Here is a 22,487-nt window from a genome sequence, read left to right as displayed (position 1 = left end):
TAGTGCTGCTAATTATACTTAATTAATTTTTAAAAAATTATAATTAATCACGATTAATCTCATTTTCATCATTTCATTGGAATGAATGTAAAATATGAAATATGAAGTATATTTAAATTCAAAATATTGCTTAAATACCGTGGTACAATATTTGAATTTGGCTTTGCAAATTATTTAAAAAAACAAAAAAAAAATGTGTTGCAAAAAATGATATAGCGAGAGAGACAACTGCAGGTCAGTGCTTCTGATTGTGAATAGGCCAGCGCCATTGCACAGAAGCAATAAAGTGTATATTTTTGTCCAATTCCAAATGTATTGTTTGATTAAATGCTTGTTTCCTGTCGCCCTGCAGAAATCTGCCTTCTCACCAAGGGTCGCCGGACAGCCAGCGTGCGGGCCGACACCTACTGCCGCCTCTTTTCGCTGTCTGTGGACCACTTCAACGAGGTTCTAGAGGAGTACCCCATGATGCGACGGGCCTTCGAGACGGTCGCCATCGACCGCTTGGATCGCATCGGTAAGGGTCCTCACGACGGCGACGTCCTCCTCTGTCCTGACCGTTTTTTTTTTTGGTTTTCTTTACTTTTCTTTTTTGCCTGTCATCGTGCCCTTCGTGTCGTCAAACGTTTGCCGTCTTCCCTCCATGAAAGCATCGTGTCTGCCATCTTGTGCCGCATGGCCTTGTTATGCTGTGATATGTTCTGATGAATTAACCCACGTGTTGGAACCAGCATTAATCCTTGTAAAGAACCAATCTTTATGGTTGGATTAATTGGGGAGGAAACGCATGCCGCCGTCCTGGAGGGGGTCGGGGGAGGCGTTGACCCCGCCCACCCTCAATGGACGCCAGCGAGTGGATGGAAGCTAACCTCACATGCATGTGTTGTGTGGCCCTCTTCCCACTCATCTGCACTCCTGGGTATGAGCAGCACCCCACCCCCGAATACGAAGGCCTAAATCGGGGGTGGGGAACCTAAAATGTAACCCCAAAAAAATGCTCACAATACATCATGAGAAAAATGTTGTTTGATTGTTGCATCATATTTTTTTTGTTCAATCAATTTAATACAGACCTGGGAGGACTTTATGGCCCCTAATAGGAAAAAGGTTCCCCACCCCTGCTCAAAATCAACCAAACACTAAATCAAAGCCAGCAACAGGAAACAGGAAGTCGCTTCCGGCTGGGACGTCCCCACTTTCTCACTTGTAGAATAATCCGGGTAAAGTCAGCCACAACGGTACTTCCTTATTTTCAAATACACACCCACAGAACCTGGCCATGGAATAGTAAACAAGGTATGAAGTTAAAAGGGGCACATGTAGGAAAGAAACTGGGCAATATTTTACTTCAGGGACCTCAATTTGTCATTTGGGTTTTGCCATCATTTTTCATTGGCCCTTACAGTGGAACCTCTCCGTCGAAGCGCAAGACAAAATGTTCCCATAAGAAACGACATGAAGTCATAAAACTGCAACAAATGTACACACAAAAGAAATACAAAGTCCATTTGGCCCAAAATTATTGGCACCATTAAAAAAGAAAATTGTCATTGATCTGGTGAAAGTCCAAATAAGAGCACACCGCAGTTTTTTTTTTTATTCAAAAAGACACAAGAAATATTGGTCGGAATAATACCATATAAAATCTTAGCTGGAAGAAGTAAAGCCGACCTTTAATCGGAGAGAATAAAGACCACAAGTCAAAGGATGATTGATTTATGACAATAAATGTAACTGCCAAAAATCAAAGGTTAGAATGAATAATAATGTTTACAAAAAAAATCAAAATAAATGGATTTTTTTCACCTCTTTTGAAAATATCAAACCGTAGAATGATGAATGGCCCAGATAAAAAATATATTAAAAAAGATATAATAAAAAAATAAAACAATAACTCTCATGAAGATGCAACAAATATACACCTCGCAGAAATAATATAATGATTTTACTACCTTTTGCTATTGATCCTGAATCAAAAACAACAACTAGTTTGGGTCAAAAAGTCATCTACAGACCGCGGATAATAAAGTAATAATTACTGAAATTGAAATGCACACCTACGAGCAACCAAAATCTGGATTTTACATTCTGTCGTTGAAATGTTTAATGGCCTTAATAAAGCAAGAAATTAATTTTTTTCAATGTTATTATTTATTAAACCCGGAAAAAACCCACGCAGGCACAGCGGAGAACATGCAAACTCCACACAGGAAGGCTGGAGCCGGAATTGAACCCTCAACCGCAATGAAATGAAAACAATTGTGAAACTGGGAGAAATTGAATAAACATTATGTTGCAATAAATGGGCCCAATAAAATGATTAAAAAAAAAAAAGGCACAACCGGAAATAATTCAAATCCGGATTAACAGCATGTCATAAATCCGACACTTTTCCACATTTTTGACATTTTCTCTGTTCTCTTTCCATTTCAGAGGTTCCACTGTAATATTAAACACCAACTTTTTGAGCCCTAACTTGATGCTAACCTTGTTACGGCACACAAAGAGAACACAAGATATTTGGGCTGCCTTTTTTTGGGGGGCCACAAACATGAAAAAGGGTGCGCAGGCTCGCCGGCTCCGCATTTGCCTCCGCGCCGCTCACTCGGCTGGGCGGCTGGAGCTGAGCCCAGCGTCTCCCTCCGACCATACGCTCAGCTCAGCGTTGTTTTTCGACCAATTACACGCTCACAAAAGCGCCCAAAGCACACTGTGTATCCGTGTATTGTCATATGTGGCGTTTCAAAAATAGCACACGGTGAGTTAAAGTCGTAACAACGCCCGTCGGTGGCAAACCGCCTTTTCCGTGCGCTCTTTTTCGAATGTGCTAATGGGTAAAGTTTGCAATGTGCCGATTATGTTCCATTATGTTGTCAGTGGTGGAGCTGCGGTGTGTATCAACCTGTTCCTGTTGCTTTACACTGTCATGTTCATGTATTTGTGCATCCTTCAGGTGCGTCAATACGCCCGATTGTGGTCTCATTACGCCGAGTTAGTGGAACCGTGTCAGGACACTCTGCTCCGGTGCAACACAACACATTGATTAGCGCCACTCAGTCAAGACGACATGCGGGTTTCACTGAATGAAGGCAACCTTTTCTCTTTGGAAATTACGTCCAATATGAACTATTATAGTTCATATTTCTTTTTTTTTTTTTTTAATATATATTTTCCTCTTTATTATTATTATTTTATTAATTTATTAATTAATTAATTTATTTATTTATTTATTTTATTTTTTGGGGGGTCATGCTCCGATACGGATCCCGATACTTGGGTGGCGATCCGATACCGGATTGTGATCCTTAAAATGTATATGAAGTATTAACCTTCAAATATGTATTAACTCACCGAGGCAAGTGTTCCCAAAGTTTGAACTGAAGTGCTAATTGACATTTATTTTAGTGGCATGAGTTTGAAGAGCACATAAACCACTGCAGTAACTGCTCCTGACACACTTCAATCAACTTTAAGGACTTTGAATGTTCCAAAAGAAAATTCCAGAACGTGTAGCCGTTACTGAAACGTAGCCTGTTCTTAGAAGACTAGCTTCGTTTAAGGACGGAGAGGTTCGTGTTCAAAAATATGGAAAGTATCGATACTCCCTAAATGTATCCATACTTGCATTGTATTGTTGTAAATTATAATGACGTAAGTCCAAGGAGACGGGGTTGCATTCTTAAATTCGGAGTAAGGCGTCTAAATGTCTGTGTATCGTTTCACAACATAATGCCCTTTAATCTGAGTGAAAAATCTGCATTTGCCCTTTTTCCTATTATAAAAAAAAAAAAAAAAGACAGCCGCCCACTCTGAGTGACACCACTCAGAGCGGCTTCACTTCCTGTCCCGCCCACCACCAACCACCAACCAACCACCAACACCACACACACCAAACAGGGGAGTTTGTCTCATACAAGGGAAGACGCGTACGTTGTCATGACTGTATCGTTTCTCTCTCTTTCTCTCTATATATTTATACATGAACTGCATTTGGTCACATGCTTGTTTTGCTCTTAAGAAAAAAAAAAAAAAAAAGAAGAAAAAAAAAAAAAAAAGTAACATGTTGCACATTTGACGTGATCTTTTATCTATCTAAAAATCACCTGACCAGGAGTCCGTCTTGAGACGAGCTCATCTCGTTTTCAAGAGTGTTCTGGCCGACGAGTAGGCACCAGGTAAACACTTCATTCCAGTTGCAACATTCAAACAGCAGCTTTATTTAAAAAAAAAAATAATAATAATAATTCAATAAAATAGTCTACCAATAGAGGCTGGCATAGTTGGACCCGCCCCCAAATTCATCCTCCAAAAGCTTCTTGTCCCCCACCACCCCTTCCCTCCTCTGCACTAGGATACATTCACATAATTCCAACCATCCACACTTCGTCCACGGATGACGACCAAGACAATCCAGGGAACAAAGATGCCCCATTCACATGCCATTTTTTTTTTTTTTTTTTTTTTTTTTTTTGCTTTCACAGAATAGCAACCCGGATTATTGCAGATCTTTTTAATTATTTTGTTCAAAGGTATCAAGGTCTGCAAACGCAACCCGCCACCGTCTTGTTTTTGTTACATTACTTACGAAAATGTTTTGACACATTCCAACTTTAAGCATATAGGAATCAAACATTTGGTTGCTCAAAAAAAGAACAAGGAGCTGATTTTGACTATTATTGAGTGATTTCAGACAATGCTCTATGACGAAATGTTGCTTTCTCTTTAAGAACAGCGGTGGGGAGATTTTTTTTTTTTTTTTGCAGCATTCACGTGGCTCGCACGGGCACTTGACCCGTCTTGGATTCCAAAAATGAAAGGCAAAGGTGTTTAACTTACAAATGATCATAGTATATAGTAATATAAATTAATATTATAATATTTTGCATTAATTCAATATGGCCTCCGGAGGTTCCCCACCCCTGCCTTAAAGGAAAATTCTGTTGTTTTTCAAATTATATGCATGTTTATTTTGTTTGTTTTAAATAGCGCATTGACCATGATTTTAGTCACGTTTGTTTTCATGCTAAAGTATGTTTGTTTCGGGTGTGTTTTCTTCTGTTTTTATGTTTTGTTTAATTTGTTTGGGTTATGTACTCGTTTATTTGTGTAATTATTTTTTTTCTTTGTGGGTGGTAATGTGTGTTATTACACACACACACGCACACACACACACCTCTCTCTCTCTCTCTCTCTCTCTCTCTCTATATATATATATATATATATATATATATATACATATAAACTGAGAATATCATTTTTTTCATCCTATTTTTTTATTATTTAGTGTCATGAGGAAGATATAATTTTCCTTTTTTGTTTTGATTTTTTAGGTTCAGTTTTATCATTTTAAATTTTGCCAATACTTTGTTCGATAGTGCATAAAAATATTAAGGAAATGTTATGAAGGGTAAATAATAAGCAACAAATTAATATTTGCTGAATCTGAGGCTCATATTGAATTTGTGAGGCTTTATTAAAAAAATTAATATCGTTCAAATGTATTTTGAAACATGAAACCTATGTAATTACCACTTTAAGATACTCAGATGTTCACATTTCAAATAACAAATAATTGGCACGCCATACATAAGGGGAAAAGTTATTTTAATAAGAATAATTATTATTATTTTAATTTTTTTTAATTGAGAAAAATGTAACATTGCATGAAGAAAGAAGTATTTTGAAAAATAAGTATTGAATTTAAAAGTTAAATACAACTGAACTGTACTTTGGCATTGATTCTCCTTTTCTCATAGAGGTAGCCCGCCTACCTCTCGTAGAAATTTTGCAGTGCCAAAGATTCAGCAAAGTGAAGCCGACCGACAATTTCTGTGCCCGCCGTTCTTATGATCTCTTTAGGACGTCATACATTTTGTTGTCAAAGCAGCCATGTGAGCGTTCTCACTTGTTTACTGTTCTTCCAATTTGCAGAGCTAAACCCCGTCACCTTTAAAAACGCCATAAAAACGGCATTGTAAGTCAACTGGTCGTCGATGGTGCTCGCTGTAGTCTGTAGTGAGAAACCCGAGTCCACAGAGGTGACATCAACATCAATCCTTCTGAAAACTGACACCAGTTTGGTAACGTACCGGTGGCCTTGAGCGGAAAAACCGCCGTCCATGCGGAGAAGCGTTGAGCCCCTCGATGACGGAGCGAGTCTTGGCGTGATGGAGTGACTGAGGCGGAAGCCTTGAGCGTACTCGTCATCCACTCCGTCTTCTTTAGCCAGCAACGTTATGTCACAGGTTGTCGATAGGCGAGGCCCGCAGCGATCGAGAGAAACACATCCTTTGGCGTGGACTGCCTCAGTCGCTGTATCATCACGGCGGGTCTTAAAAGGCCAAGCCTGTTTGTCTGCGGCGGTGAAGATTCAAAGAAGTCGGTCCGAGAAACGCTTGGTTGACTGACACGATTGCGATATGCGTAGTGGCAGTGTGAACTTCGTGATGAAAAGTTGCGATTTTGCAAGAATCGTCATCATAAAATAATATTTAAAAAGTTAAATAAAAAAAATAAAAAATTGAATAAAATCAAGTTGTACACTTATTAGACAAATCTTATTAGAAAAGTCGGACATTAGCAGCTGTTGTTACGAGAACAAAAGGGTTAAGAAAATTAAATATTTATTGTCTTTTTTAAGGAAAAAAAATGATTCAACAGATTTCCTTTTATGAGAGAGAAAGACATGAAAATCGAGTTAATGTTGTAATGATTTGAGAATTGCAATATTACGACAAAGACAAATTGTCGTGAAAATGACAATTTACGAGTTGTCTTTTTAAAGTAAAAAAAAAATACTTTACAAGAAAAAATTGTTCCATGAATTGATTTTCAGGAAAAACAAAATTGTATATTTCGGAGCTTTTTATTTAAAAAAAAAAAAAAAAAAAAAAGCGACAATGCATTCTTGTTGTATTTCTAGAAAAAAAATCGATTCCAAAAACTGTAGTCGTACAGCGGCCCCTTGCTTCAATCCATTCAATCTACGTGACGACATCAGGCTTCTTCCAAATGTTGCTCGGATGTCTGCCAATGCTTCACCATATTGGACGTACGCTGCTATGATGCAAGTCCAAACCATGCGTGGAAAAATAGGAATTATTCACTGTGCCCGTGGGCACAACATGCCCTTTATGATGCATAATTAGCCCGTTTTCAATTCGAATCAATTGTTTTTTTAAAAAAGCCCCAGGAGGCTCAACAGTGCGTACGACACCCACTGCGGCGAGTTCTTTTTAAAAAAAAAAAAAAAGGGAAAAAAATGCTGTACTGGAGGAATTATGCAATGTTCTAATTGAATTGTGCGGTCCAGTTGGAAGCGCAACTCCGCCATGCGTAACCGTTTCATCCATAAATATGAACATCACCTCAAAAGCACTCAGTGGTAAGAATGGTAGAATAGACTTTTTTTTTTTTTTTCTCCCCCCTCTACTTTGTCTCAAGAAGTGAATATTGTCGGTGTCCTTGTGTGACGTGTCTTAGTCCTTGTGGTTTGAATAGACTGTGATTTTCAATGAGATTTACGTGTCGTGCCGTCTTTGGGAGGGAAAGTGTCCAGAGTGGTGACGCGTGGCTGCGACTCATCAGTATTCCGTGTTTGGTCAGCACTTTTTCCGCCAGTCGACGCCACACGTAATCTTTGTCTCCTTATGTGTCCTTCACCCCTTCCTCTCAGACCCCTCTAGTCGCCATCGTCACCATCACCATTCAGTGTATCTCACGCCTCACGTTCCATACGACCGACTTTAGTGGATGTGTACGAGGTGCAGCTTGAAGACGTTACAAAATTAGCACGGCCATCGCTGGTCGAGGTCGGAGGTGACAAAAGTACTGAAGTGAGTAAAATGAAGAATGTAAAGACTCTGGAATGCGTTCAGGTACAAAAGTAGAGATTTAGATGTGTATGTAAAGTACAATACCCGTTTTACATGTCGAGCTAGCTTGCGTTATGAGCTAGCTTGCGTTTTATGCTATCGATGCCAAGTGTTAGCTTTGCTAACATTGTAAACTGACTACCCTAAAATAATCCCCAATTAGCAAATAATAACAACAGGGAAAAAAATACATCTTGCCAGTTGGTGTTTTTTCAAAAGATACGCCAAAAGCTGTTCGTTTTTAGGCTGGACCAGAATCATTCTTGTAGCTGACAACACCAAAACAATTCGCTTCACGGTAGACTTTACCACAATCGATTGACATCATTTTTTTTTTTTATGCGGTTTTGTCATCCGCAAAGTTTAAAAACGTAACTGGTTGATTTTGCTCAAATAAGACATGTTTTCAAATACAGGAAGTGAAAATAAAATACTCAAATACAAATGCCTGAAAAATGTCTTAGAGCACAGGTGTCAAACTCTGGCCCGCGGGCCAAATTCGGTCCGCAGTCTAATTATATTTGGCCCGCGAGGCGATACCAAATCACTACTATACCATTTTATATTCTATATGATAATAGTAACATTCAAAATGATAATAGTCATTTTAAAAAATAAATAAAATACAAATTTTCAATAAAAAGATAAATCAATTAAATGCTGGCCCACGGCTTTGTTCACGTTTTGCTTTTCGGCCCACTGTATATTTGAGTTTGACTGACTTAGAGTAACTTAAGAGGGAACGAGAATTATCGGTCGTTGGAGACTTGGCACCACTGATCTATTCTTCAAGCTGCAACTTGATCTTATTTACTTGTCAGTGTGCGCGCCCTTCGCCAGGCCAGCTCACCTCTCCCGACTGCTCCCCAACAGGGAAGAAGAACTCGTTGCTGCTGCAGAAATTCCAGAAGGACCTGAACGCCGGCGTTTTCAACACGCAGGAAAACGAGATCTTGAAGCAGATCATTCGCCAGGACCGGGAAATGGTGATGATGGTGGACCGCAAGCAGTCGCTCAGCGGGTTGAACTCGACACCGATGTCCGGCAACTCCATCATTAACTCGCCGGCGCAGCCGCCCTTCTCCGCCGCCTTCGGGATGAGTCAGTTCCAGCAGTCGTCGGTACCTTTGACCTACAGTGCTTCAGCCATCGCCAACGCCTCCGCCGCTCGCATGCTGCCGGCCGCCGCCGCCGCAGCCCTCTACCCCGCTGCCAGCGTTTCCCACCTCGGTTCGTCCTCAGCCAACCCGCAGACGCCGCTCCAGGGGGCCATCATGTCGCCGTGCTCCTTCACGGCCGCCATGTGCAGCCCACCAGTACAGACGCCACTGGCCAGCCGGAGCTTCCAATATGGCTCTCCCACGGCGTCCCAGCTGTCACTCATCCAGCAGCCGTCTCTCACCGCGCAGCAGTCGCAACTCAGCCAGCCGCCGCCGGTGTCGGCCGCAGGCGGTAGTGCGACGCAGCAGCAGTCTCCGCAGCAGCAGCAAGTCCCATCGCCCCAGCGAGGGGACGTTCACAAGAGCGCGCAGGCTCTGCAGTCGGGCAGCTTGAGTCGAGACGTGCGACACTTGTCGGCCTCGCAGCCGTCCCTGCCCCACGACACGTCGATGGGGCCGCGGGCGCACCAAGCCTCGGGCGACTCGCTGGCCTCCATTGCGCCACCTGCGGCCACGGTGGCGGCGGCGGCGGCGGCCATCCAGGGGTTGAGCCTCCAAAGCGGCATCCGCACCACAGTTCCCCAGCGAGTCAATTTGTTCCGGCAGATGTCGTCAGGGGCCCTGCCACCCGTGCGCTCCTCATCGGCGGCGGCGGCGGCTGCGGCAGCGGCGGCGGCCTCGTCGTCATCAGGCCAGCACAGGGAATCGCCGGGCTCTCGGAGAGATTCTGTCCTGAGCAGTACGGAGACTGAGCAAGACAAAATGCGCTTTGCATCTAATTTATGATCGCATTGTTTTTTTTTTTTTACTTTTTGATTATTATTTTTTTTTTTTTAATTTATCTTAACCATGGAGGAGCTCCAAACTATTTCCGCATTGTTTTCTCTTCTCAAATAACCTCATTGGAATTGTGTACATACGAAGCCCTTGTATTATATTTTAAACACATTGTCACCCTACTTAAGAATGTATATTATACAGATAATCTCTTTTTCTTTCATGCCATAACTACAAATACACATATCTGGTATATGGCCTGTATGTGTGTGTATAAATATATGGGACGAATGGGAGCGTTGGGAGAATGCGCGAGTGCATGTGACGGCGTGTCCAATTCCAATTCTAATATATTTCGCAATGGCAATTGAAAAAAAGCTGTAGGAAAAAAAAAAAAACATGAGTCTTCCTTTCTGAGAAATAGAATGAATTATATACAATGTATGAAATTTTTATTTATATATTTCAGTTTTTTTTTTCCATTTTATTTATTTTTTTTAATCTGGAATGCATTATGGATTGTGACTTCCTTTTCCACCAACGAGGAAGAGGAGAAGCAGCGTTTCGCGCCACTGTGGAATCATACGTGCAAAGTAAACACTCGCAAATCATCTTTAAAAAAAAAAAACTAACAAAAAAAAACAAAGCACACCGCTCAACTCGAAGGAATTTTCTGGACTTTCAGAAACCAACACCGTACGGAAAGTGTTTGCAACCTCGACAGTGTTAAGCGGAGTGAATAACAGAAAATGCTGCTTTAAGACGAGCGTGACGGATGGACGAAAGGACGGATGGGTGCGTTTGTTTTCTATTCCTCATTTGGGATGGTTGAAATGTGACGTGATGACGAAAGGGAAAAAAGAAGAAAACTCTGTGTATATTTATAATATTTATAAACTAAAGAATTATCACCATTATGCAATAGACTGTGACATAAAGATATCCTATACGTGTGCTGTAAATAATTTTTGTAGAGCTAGTATTTACAGATACTGTGTAGTGCATTCTCTCTATCATAAACAAATGTCTTACTTCTGTCGAGGAATTTAGCTAACTCACCCGCAAGCGACAAAGCTGACACACGAACCTTAATGCAAAGAAAGAAAAAAAAAATGCAGCATGCTGATGGACTGACTCAACGTGAATCCCGTTTTGACCAAGGGAATTTTATTTGCAATTTTTGTAGTGATATTTCCTTTGATGCATTTCAGCTCACCTCTTTTTAAAAAAAATTTTTTTTTTAACCTTGAGACAGAAAATTAGGTTTGCTGCGCTCAGATACAAGACTCAAATTGGTTAATTAACTGGTATACATATAAACTAACATCTTTCTTGCCCAATATTACCTTGCACATTTTGATAAATGGAACTTTTTTTTACATTTTTTTTTAGTTTCAAGCTTCAAATTCATTTTAGTTTTATCGAGCCGAGTCGAATCTTGACGCAATTCTCATTCGAACGACATAACCTTAACTCATTCACTGCCAGCCCAGGTAAAATGAAAGTACGTCTATATCCGTCAATGGTAGCGAATGAGTTAATGTCAACTTCAGTGGGGAAAATAGCGAGTAAACAGTAAAAGGTAAAAAAAAAAAAATCACAGAAAAGCTCACTGGTGTGAGTGACTCTCATGACAATGTAAAAAAAATAAAACCAGTAAATTCAAAAAAAAAAAAAAAATCCTTCATCAGAAACCATTTGCCTCAACGGATTGGCTTTAGAAAAACTCAGTGGCGGCAGTGTAATTTACATTTTTTTTTTTGATGAAGGCAACATCTACACACGTTTTGCAAGATGTTTTATGGAACTTTATGGAATATTAAAAAAATGTCCAAATGTCAGAAATAGGCTTGACAAACAAATGCCTTCAAAAGGAGTGAATCATCGGAGCGAGCTTTACCCAAAAAAAACAACAAAAAAAAAAAGGCTGCAGATTGCTGCCGTTTGCATTAAGGTTCAACGTCTCATGTGAATCCTTCCCCGTGGTCTCGCATACGCTTAACCGACCCCCGAAACAGACGCAGAACTTTCCAAGCGAAAGCCACGACTCGTTCCAGTACACATCAAATCGGGCCGGTCGTCTTTTTTGGCTTCCACGATAATTTCCGACTTCCGGCGCATTCCGTAAATCGGTCGCTTAAGCGTATCCGAGCCCCTCCCGGGAATGAACGTTTGGCTCCCCGTGTTTGTCGATACTGTACCGATATGATCCCACCGCCGCCGTCAATGAAAGCATGCACTGTCACAACAACAACCCCAAAAAAAAAAAAAAGAAATCAAGAAAAAAAAAAAACAATGTTGTCGTTCAATGTTGATGTTTGCTTCTGTTCATTGTCCGTCCGCCTCGATGTGGTCTGTGCGAGCATCGACTTTTCACATGGACATTCTTACGTATTTGTGCCTAAACGATAGCCATGTTCCGCCCTTCCTCGGTTCATCCTGACGTTCCTCTTTGACATGTTTTGCGTGGAGTTTTTATTTTTTGTTTTCTTTAGACAGGAAAGGAGTTTGCGACGACGGCCAAATGTCTCACGGCATCCGTCTTTTTTTTTTTTTTTTTTTCTCTCTCACATTCACGCAATTAACTGTGAAGTGGATTTTTTTTTTGGGGGGGGGGGTTAGGAGGGGTCTTAACCCCGTCATATCATGCACGACAAGATGTACAAACGGCGAGCACCTTTCTTACCTTTACTTTTTTGTAGCGCGCCACTGATGTTTGTGTAAGGAAACCGGCCAAAGCAAAAAAAAAAAAAAAAAATCATTGTCTTTTGTTTTACAAATTGCACTTTTCCAGTAGAAAACGGAACATTTTTGGGAGGCAGATATCCAACTACGAGCACTTAATCGTGAATCTGCCATAGTTGCGTAGAATGAGTGACGACGCATCACAGGCTTTAAACTGTTTTTTTTTTTTTTTTTAAATACTTGCCTTCAGAGGGAGCGCTTCCCAGCAATGTGCTTTTGCTTTTTTTTTTTTTTTTTTTTTCCTTTCCTCACTCCACCCATCACAGTGACCAGACGGGCATTAATGGCGACGTACCAAGCATACACATTAGCAACGCACAGAAACCAGAAACAAACCAGCACATATGTTTGGATGTATATTCTCAATTCCGTTGCGTTCCTTTTTTTTTTTTTTTTTTTTTATTTTTTTTTAGTCGTCGTTCGTCGGTTTGTTTGGTGTAGGCGGAAGAAAAATAGAGATGCAAAAAGAATTTCCGCAGAGGACGAGAGCCACATTTCGGTTTACCGAGTTTCTTTGCGGAGGAAAAGAAAGATTAATGTAAACTTTCTTACAATAATATGCAGACAAACAGCGTTTGTCAAAAAATCCTTTTGATTTTTCTTTCATTTTTTTTTTTCTTTTCTTTTGGTTGTAAATAATAAACCTTTAAGATGTAGAAAATAAACGACATATTGTCATTTAAAGCCAGTGTGTGTCATGGTCTTTTGGATCGGGAAAAGGTTCCGGAAGAGTCAGCAGTTCCAGTGAAGTATCGGAAATAGCTTCGAGTCGGGATTTCCATTCATTACCTTTCGAGTTCCAGGACCAAAGTCGTAAAGCTGCCAACCCCAAAGACAAATTCCCTCCCTCGCAGGTCAGAAAGATTGCTTTCTTTGTTCCGAGCATCAAGTGGAACTTGTCTGGAAAAAATCTCCAAAGGCTCGATTGGAACGACGCCATTGCTTTGCTGTTGCCGCGTTATCGCAGTCACGACGTTCAGCCTTAATGAAAAGTAATTGTATACACGGGAAATTAATTCTTAAAAAAAAATTCTTCGGCTTCACTTCAACTTTTCCAGACGTTTTGTCTTTGTCACAGAGGGATCCTTTCCTTCCCAATGGCAAGCTTAGCAATTACATCCATGGAGCTTTTTAAATATGAAAACAATACGTCAGTGTCTCTCGGGCTTGGAACGTAATAGCTGCAAAAAAAACACGTCATTATTAGCTGATTTTTTTTTGTTAAAAATTCCACTCACATTTATTCGACAGTAAGTGTCTTGAATCAAGCTAAGTGACCTTGTTAGCGTGTCTAAACATGTTAGCAAAGCTACAGTTGGCATCATCATCTTTCAGTCGGATACCAAAGCCATTGTCCCGCACTGCCACCTACTGGAGTGGATGTGCAATTACACTTTATTGTAGTACAGCGGAGAAAAAAAAAAAAAGTTCCCCGGGGTCTCTCACGCCCCCCTCCGCATTGTGGACAGGGCAAATGCGGTACATTCGGATCTTGCCTGTGAAGAGTCCACAGAGAAGCATGATGAAACTCCCGTGGTTTGAAATCCTGCCAATGAGTGACACGGCTTTCTCTGCGGTTCTCCAGGAACCATATGGCTCTTAGCAAAAAAAACAAAAAAAAAAAGGCATGCTATAGCCTGCTACCCCGGCACGCCCCTCAGGACAGTCCCTTGCGCCCTTTCCGTCCGGCGCCACAAAATGACGGGCGAACTCCGCTAGGATCCCTCAAGAGTAACAGAAAATTTAACAAGTGGCGAAGTCCCGAGCAATTCGTGCCCGAGGCGGCTGAGCCTCGCCTGGAAGGCGTCCGATGAGCGAAAGCTTGGGAGGGCTGCCGGGATGACCACATGGTGCCGGCGCTCTCTTGGTTCTCCATCTGCATGGGAAAGCACTGAGGTAAGCTTTTTGGCAGACGTTCCTTCTTACAATATGACGAAAAGCATCCGCTTATTTGTTGTTAAAAAAAAAAAAAATTGTTGAAATTCTGCATTTATTAAATTGTTACTAAAATGCCATTGACGGCTAAAGGCGTCAAAGATCCATTTATTTTTACTCGGCTGGTAGTGAATGAGTTGATGCTAAAAGAAGAAAAAAAAGAAGACAATCTGTGAATGGAGAAAGTTTACAAAAAAATATTTGAACTTTTTTATGTAAAAACAAATAATCTCGTGAGAATTAAATCATGTTTATTCAAGCGAATCAGTTGTAACATTTTGAGATTTAATTAAAAAAAAAATGAAATGTTGAAAAAACGCTATTTGACAAATTATAAGAATAACATTTTTGGCCAGAAGACACTAGAAAATTTTGAAAAAAAAAAATGAAACGTTAAATTCTAAATTTGTCACCTTGTAAGGCGTTGAACTTTTTTTTTTCTTTGCGTGGCAACAATCCATTTCGATGCTCCTTCACTGTATTGATTTCTGAAGTCTTCTTGTTTTTCTGCTCTTGTGGTCTTAATTGACGGCGACATGAGGTCAATGAAAGCTGGAGGTCCTTGCTCATCAGGTCCTGATGAGTTCGTCTGGTTGTTCTTGTCTTCACCTTAGCCGACATTGAGGCGACCACTAAATTTTCCCGCCTTGTGATGGTCTCACTTGGATTCAATTACCTGAAAGCGCTCGTTACGGCTCAGGGTCGGCCATCACGCATGTTGCGTGTCCTTGTGGTGTGGGCGCTTCATTGACTTGGCAGCAAGGACAGCATGTGCACGTTGAGTTGCGATTGCGTGCAACCGTACGAAGGCACGCCCATCAAGGAGACATTTTGGATTGAATTTCATCAGCGCCATCGCGCACATCCGCTAGCGGAAATTCTTCTTAAATTGAATTAGCAATCAAAATTGATTGACCTTCCTCGGTGGTTGCACAAATTTTAGAGGTTGTTTTTGTTTTGTTTTTTCCATTATTTAGTTTAAGAACACATGCAGCTCATTGGCTGAGACGGAATGAAAGTTGAGCAGAAACAAGAAATAAAAACTATAAATAAAAAGATTAAAGGTACCAATAATGTGATTTATAAATATGAACAAAATGTCACTAAATATACTAAAATAATTACATAATAAATAGATAAAAATATTTCAAATATATAAAATGAATACAAATATTTCAAAGTCGGACAATATAAAATGTACACAATATATTAGTAAAATAAATTCAAAATAAAATCTTTGCAAAACATGCATTTTTTGATTAATTAACAATTTAAAAAAAAACTAATGAAATATCTATAAAATATTTAAAATAAAATATTCTCAAGAAAATAGTGGGAAAATTAAATCTTTACCCAACAAGTAAAAAAGAAAGTTTGTGAAATATTACTAACATAATTGATAACATTAACAAGCATTAGTAATCATTAGCATTTTTTAAGAATCTAATACTTGAATTTGCATGGATGAGTGAAAATCAGTATATCAGATATTTTTGTTTTATTTTTGATTAGCCATTCCTGACACGATGCTGACTCAGTGATTCCTCCATCTTTCTTTCTTTCTTCTTTGATCCTTCTTTTTCATCGGTTTTGTGATTGCTGTGCAGTCGCCAGATGCGCTGCGATCAACGACGACCTTTCCAGCTAGCATCTCGCCTTCACATCGCGTTTAACCTCGCGTGCCGAGGCCCGACATCTCCACTGACCTCCGCACGGAGGTCGCGGGCTTCTTGTTATCTCGTGACCCACGAACACAGACACCGCACACACATCATCATCGTCGTGTGAGAGGAATCATAGATAGAAAACGCATCATTGTGGCGGCACAAGAGGGAGACGAAAGCATTTTCATTCTTGCGAGATTTGAGCTCTGCAAGTCATCAAATTTGCCCCCCCGCCCCTCCCCAAGGCAAGAAGAAAACAATTCGCACCCCTCACCCACCACCCACTTCCCGCGGCAAATAGTAGCATTTTCGCACAATGAGCAAGGAGAGCGCCACTGCCACCTACTGGAGTGGATTTGCAATTACTCTTTATTGTAGTACGGCTAAAAAAAAAAAGCATGTTCCCCAGGGTCCAGTGGGGGGGGGCGCGCCCCACTATTTGAAAAGCACTGAGCTCAACACACTCTAATGACGTCGCTGACTCCACCTTCAACTAATAAGCATTTAGCAACTTTACCTTTCCGAACCACGACATGCCTAAAAATTCCCGTCGCTACCGAATTAATCTTAATAGGAAATTTATCATATTTGCCACCTGGACTGTTTAATCCGCAATCGTTTGCGGCCTCCTCTGTGCGTGCGCTCGCGCCGTCGCCGCTTACAAGTCTATCGATGAGCTGTCAGCACGCCCGGTTCATCATCGTCGTCGCCTTCATGCAATGCAACTTTCCATCAATTTCACACCGGGGGTTCGTTTTCTGCACCAATGCTCGTTCCTGTCATCTTAACGGCCAAATCCGCTGCTGTCGCCTCCATCTCGTACTTTAACTACAAAATATTGTTTGCTTTTCCCAAAGCGCAAGTGTTTCTTTTTAAGTCGTTGTTTGTGGTTAGAAGCTAATACTATTATTGAACAAACAACAAAAAATATCATTGGTAGTATTTTTTTCTTCTTTTAAATTATAATTTAACAAAAAAAGGATGTTACATTTTATTGTTAAACTTAAAATTATTATGGGCATACCTATTTTTACGGGACTGTGATATATTATGCCCTTCCATTTTTATCCTCATCACTTTGTCATCACAGAGGTAAAAAAAAAAAAAAAGCATCATGTGCTCATTGGAAGGGTGAATGGATGTCATCACTACCAGAAACCCCCCACCCCCCACACCCACCAATGCCAGACTCCACAGCCATGTGACACCTAAAGCTTCCTGCGTAACAGTAAATAATCCCGCTGTGGCTAAACCTCCTGCCAGATTAAAGCAAATCCCCACCCCACCGTCAATTCCACTTTTTTTGTTGGGCTATCCATAACTTTATTAACTATCTTATTGTCATATCACGATGACGGTGGGCGTGGGCCGAGCCCCCCCCCCACCCAACGTGTGCCGTCTGCTCGCCACTCGTCCACTTTGATGTCACCGAGACGTTTGCATGCACAAATCTGCCTGGCGTTATGAATCGAGAGTGACCTCTGTCTAAGCTCTGCAATCCCAAACCGTCTGTTATAGCGCATAAGCTTCCATTTTTTTAATTTTAATTTTTTTCCCTCCCTAAAATAAAAACGATCTGAAAGGGATCTGCCGTAATTCCATTAGTTTGCCACCAGCTTCCTATAACGCGGCGTCATATGCTTTTTTAGAATGTGATTTATTTTTTGGTGGCATGTGGGGCAGTTATGATTGTGCCCCATGAAGTCTGCTTAGCAACAAGTCACATGACATGGCTTGGAAACAGAACAGTGAGTTTATTTATTTATTTATTTTTTATAATCTGTATACTCCCAAGTCATGTTGTGTTCTTTCGTCGGATGCTTGCATGCCAGATGTTTTTTTTTTTTGGTTTTTTTCGTCTTTCAATCCAGATATAATCTCAGGCATTAAGGTCACACTAGTCAAGATTTCTTTCTTTCCTTCTTTCTTATTTTATGAATTAATGGCGTCATCATTTGTCTTAAGAACCTCTGATACTTGCATGCAGTCTCCTTAGATGACCGGGGCTTTTCTTCTGCTCACTGGCACATAAATTCTCCAAGGAGCAACAAAATTAAACATGGCTATCATTGGATTTAAAAAAAAAAAAAGAAAAAAAAAACATGACGTGATCAATGTCAGTGTTATTACACCCCAGTCCTGTAGGTGGTGACATACGAAAAAAAGTATATACAATATATAAAATTAATTAATCCAAATAATGTATTAAATAGTTAGGTTGTGAAAGTATAGTTTAAAATTTTACACAGATTTTTTTTCATATGCCTGTAAATTAAATGTTTCACTTTAAAATTCTTTCTTCGAATTGGCTAATACATGAAACATTCATAAAAATCACAAATCAAAACATTTGAAGTATTCCTCTTGACATGCGTAGACAAACAAATAGAATGTTGAGGAAACCGAATCGTGACCCGCATTTGAATGCGTGTTAATTGGATTTCAATATTCCAACCATGAGCGTTCCCGCTTTTATTTCCTCCATTAATTTTCCATGAAGAGTCATCCGAATTTCATCTGAATACGTGCGGTGATGACTCATTCCCCAGGAAGTCTTGAAATTCCTCCATGTTGACTTCCAGCCGTCGTCCTTGTTTGATCCCCCCCCCCAACCCCCCCGAAAAACGGTGCCACCCCTCCCACCTTCTGACATTTTAAAAGTTTGAGTGACAGGTGTGAAGGCTGAATCAATCACAAGGAGAAAAGTGCAAAAGACTTCAGGAAGGTGTGCCCGCTGATTGACACCTTCGCCCGACTGGCGAAACGGAAGCAAACAATTAAGATTGGCGATTATGTTGAAAGTGAAACCACTTCTCCTGATTTGGACTCATTTTGCGCAGATTGAGTTGGACACTTTCCCCATGCTGGGGCAATGGACTACTTCAGCGTGTTTGTGAATTTGACAGATGCGCTACGACTCACTGACGTTTCTGCCTCGTCCCGCAGCGCATCTGCAGATTTGGCCAAATTAGAAAAAAAAAAATTGTCGACTTCTCAAACGCACGTTTACGTTACCATAGGCCAGCTGAACCGGTTTATTAGCAGCTCTCTTCTCATCCGGGTCACGCCGGTCCAGGAGGTGCCCTTGGGCTATTGCGGCAGGCTGGGTGGGAGTCACGGAAGAGCGGAACAAGACGTTAATCGCATGGGAAAAGCAAAGTGCAAAAAAAAAAAATTAATAAATAAATAATAAACTGTAGTGGAAAATCCTCTTGCATAAGAGTGATGCTTTTTTTTTTTTTTTTTTTTTTTTGTTTCAAGACGTGGTGTTTTGGTTGCGTTGTTTAGGATCTGTGAAATGTCACATTAGTGCAAAGAGGCCTGCCGGAAAAATCTCCTAATTCACATTTTCCCTGCATGGATTGCCTCGTTGCCGCCATCTGCTCGTCGGCATCTCCAGCCGCAACCATATTCTGCCCGTCCAAAGGAATTAAAGCAGGGAACTCACTTCTGTCTTTCCGTTTCCTTTTTCCATGATTGTTACTTGTCGACGCAACGTAAAAGGTCACAATATGACTAAATTTACCCAACACAAATGTTGATACTTTGAGAATAAATCTGTAATAATCGAAATGTTAGCTTCAAGCACGATGATCTCGTCGCTTATATTGCAAATTAAAAAAGCACAAACGTGTAACAGTCATGTAATCCTGTTTTTTTTGTTTTTTTTTCGCAGAGGATAAAGAATATATATGCCTGTGAGTATTGTGAAAAAAATCAGCGGGATGAAAGCTTATATCTGGAAACACACAAAAACTCACAATCTCAAGGCAAAATATCCAAATAAGAGAAACGTGACTTTCCAAAAACCCTTTACAATATTTATTAATTTATTTATTTATTACTGTTACAAGTATGACTTCTTTATTGGGAGGGGAGAGGGGAATGTTAAATTTTAATATTACAATTTTATTTATCAAAAGAATATTCATAAAATGTCACATAACATGTCACATCGTAACACTGCAACTTAATTATTCGAATTTGATTCTCATCAAATTAGTTTAGTATTAGTTTATGATGCTCGCGGCTCTCCACGTGGTCACAAAGGCCTCAAAGGAATACTTTCTTATTATCTGCATCGGACACGATCCTGGAGAGGAAGGATCATTCCAAAGCGTACGCGAGTACCTGGCAATAAAAGAAACAAAAAGGGAGGGGTGAGACGCGGTGATCCCAAGGACGGCGGGAGGTTATTCATATTGATCTGCGCGCGTGTGCTTCTGTGGCGGTAGTTCTCAATCTGGTGCTTGATGTCGGCTGCTGATAAACAGTTAAATCGGCTTAGGGATTTTCTTTTTTTATTTATTTTTTTTTTGCTTGTTGCGCCGTACAATTGTGCTTCCATGTTCAACTTTAATGACAATCAAAATACAATGTCAGCATCATAAAAGCTTTTTAACCTTAAAGGAAATGTTTGAAGTCACCTTTTGTGTTTGGAATTGTCGTACAATGATAAGCAAAAGTCACCCGGTTGAATATTCATACGCCAATTATAGAAATAATCACATGTGGCACGCCGTCAGATGGCAGCTAAGCACGTATTTTTGTTGGATGTATATTTTTTTCACATTTAAAATATTTTGTCATTTATTTGTCCTCACAGAAAAACTTTGTTGTTCGAAATATTTCTACAAAAGTATATATTTATTTTTATATATTTATATTTATTTATATACATAAATATACTTATTAATTATTTATTTATTATTTATTATTTATTATTTATTATTTATTATTTATTATTTATTATTTATATATATTTTTTTAATTTATTTATTTCATGTGTGTGCATATGTATAATCCAACCAAATACTAAAAGAAAAGAGAAAAAAGTGTAATATTCTGAGAATAAAGTGATAATAGTCCAAAGATCTCTTTGGTCAGCAGATGAGTCGCAGTTGCCAGTGAATAGCGAGACAGTTTCCGTGTACGTGCAGCAGGTGAACCACTGAAGCGTTGAAATGACAGGAAGGAAATTGCTTATGAACCTGCTGTCTCACTAACGAAGAAGAAGAAGAAGAAGCCAGTAAGCGAGGGCGGGCTTCACTTTTGTTCCGAGAACGTGAATGCTGAGAGACGAAATGAAATGGATGTCATAGTCGTTGAAGTGGATGCTGAAGAATGAGAAGACAATGCATGAATAGGATTGGACGATATAATCTTCTCGTGACGTGCTGACATTCTGACTTTTTCTCTCGTTGATGCTATTTTGATGCAATTCTTGTAACATTGCGAGTTTATTTCTATACGGGTCAAAGCGTCAAACATCGGAAAAAACTGCGGGAAAACACGCCCATCGCCTCCTCTCACTTGACGTTGTCCCTTTGCAACAAGATGCCATACCAAACCACTACTTTTATATTATAAACACACCTTTTTGCCCGGGTTTTGTCGTAAAACGTTATTTTAGTCTTGAAACTGCACCATTTTTTTCACTCTGGAACATTCCAACTCAATTACCGATTCATTCCGACGTTATTCGTACGACACTACGACTTTATTGTGAAAACATTAGCCTCTCGTTTTGTTTTTTTTTAACTTTGACTACAGCAAGACATGATTAAACGCGGTTCTATTTCCATCCAGATTAGAGTGCATCGACTAATTAAAATCTATGCATATGCATGTGCTGGCTTTAACTCCGCTAGTGGTTTTAATCTAAAAATCCATACAGATAGAAAGACAGAGGTAGCGTTGCACGCTGTGATTCAAACACTGCGGTAAGAGGATCATGAACAACCAGCGAGGTCTGACGTGTGCAAAGTTAGTCAAGGGTAATGAAAAAGGAATTAGTGGCTTTATTTGAGCAAAAAAAAAGAGAGAGAGAGAGAGAGAGTTAGAATGACACGAACATGAGTTCAAGCGCTCCCGGCTGTGTTCTTTCCGCACTGAGCAGCTTGCTTAAAAAAAACAAAAAAAAAAACAACCTAAGTGACCTTGCTTCCATAATGATCCCAAAATGACTAAATAATAGCGTGACCCACACTTTTCACGTCCTCCCGGCCGGATTGGGAGCCTCGAAACACGTGTGGTGAGTGTGTGACGCCAAGTTAGATGAGTGCGGCAAGGCGACGCAGGCTGTTAGCTGCAGTTAGCCAGCTCAGGGCCCGACCACTCTAGTCTTGGCATGTGCGGCTCGCCACTCACTGCTGCAGCGCTGCAGAGCGCCACGCTGACAGCACGGCACACGGAGCCCGCCGAGTCCTCACAAAAATATATGAGTGTCTTCACGCATTAACACAGACGAAGATTGACCGTCACTAAAATGTCGCAATTGTTGGTCACTGCATTGGAAAAATGACTCATTTGGACTGGAATAATTATTTCCT

General features: G+C 40.3%; 1 protein-coding gene across 4 annotated transcripts in view; it reads left to right on the top strand.

Moving 5' to 3' along the window:
* Window positions 1-12,540, top strand: part of hcn1 (hyperpolarization activated cyclic nucleotide-gated potassium channel 1) — a 68,323-nt gene extending 55,783 nt beyond the window's left edge. For all 4 annotated transcript variants that reach the window (XM_088281207.1, XM_088281206.1, XM_088281208.1 and 1 more), the window contains 2 exons: window positions 353-517; window positions 8,748-12,540. In XM_088281207.1, the coding sequence (XP_088137333.1) occupies window positions 353-517; window positions 8,748-9,820 (1,238 nt within the window). In that variant the 3' untranslated portion in view covers window positions 9,821-12,540. The remainder of the gene's footprint in view (window positions 1-352; window positions 518-8,747) is intronic.
* The last annotated feature ends 9,947 nt before the right edge of the window (window positions 12,541-22,487 follow it).

Source organism: Idiotropiscis lumnitzeri, chromosome 18, assembly GCF_059441095.1.
Source record: "Idiotropiscis lumnitzeri isolate Australia: NSW breed Sydney's pygmy pipehorse chromosome 18, RoL_Ilum_1.0, whole genome shotgun sequence".
NCBI classification, from domain to species: Eukaryota; Metazoa; Chordata; class Actinopteri; order Syngnathiformes; family Syngnathidae; genus Idiotropiscis; species Idiotropiscis lumnitzeri.
The sequence above is the reverse complement of the archived record's forward strand: the minus strand, read 5'-3'. Positions and strand labels throughout refer to the sequence as shown.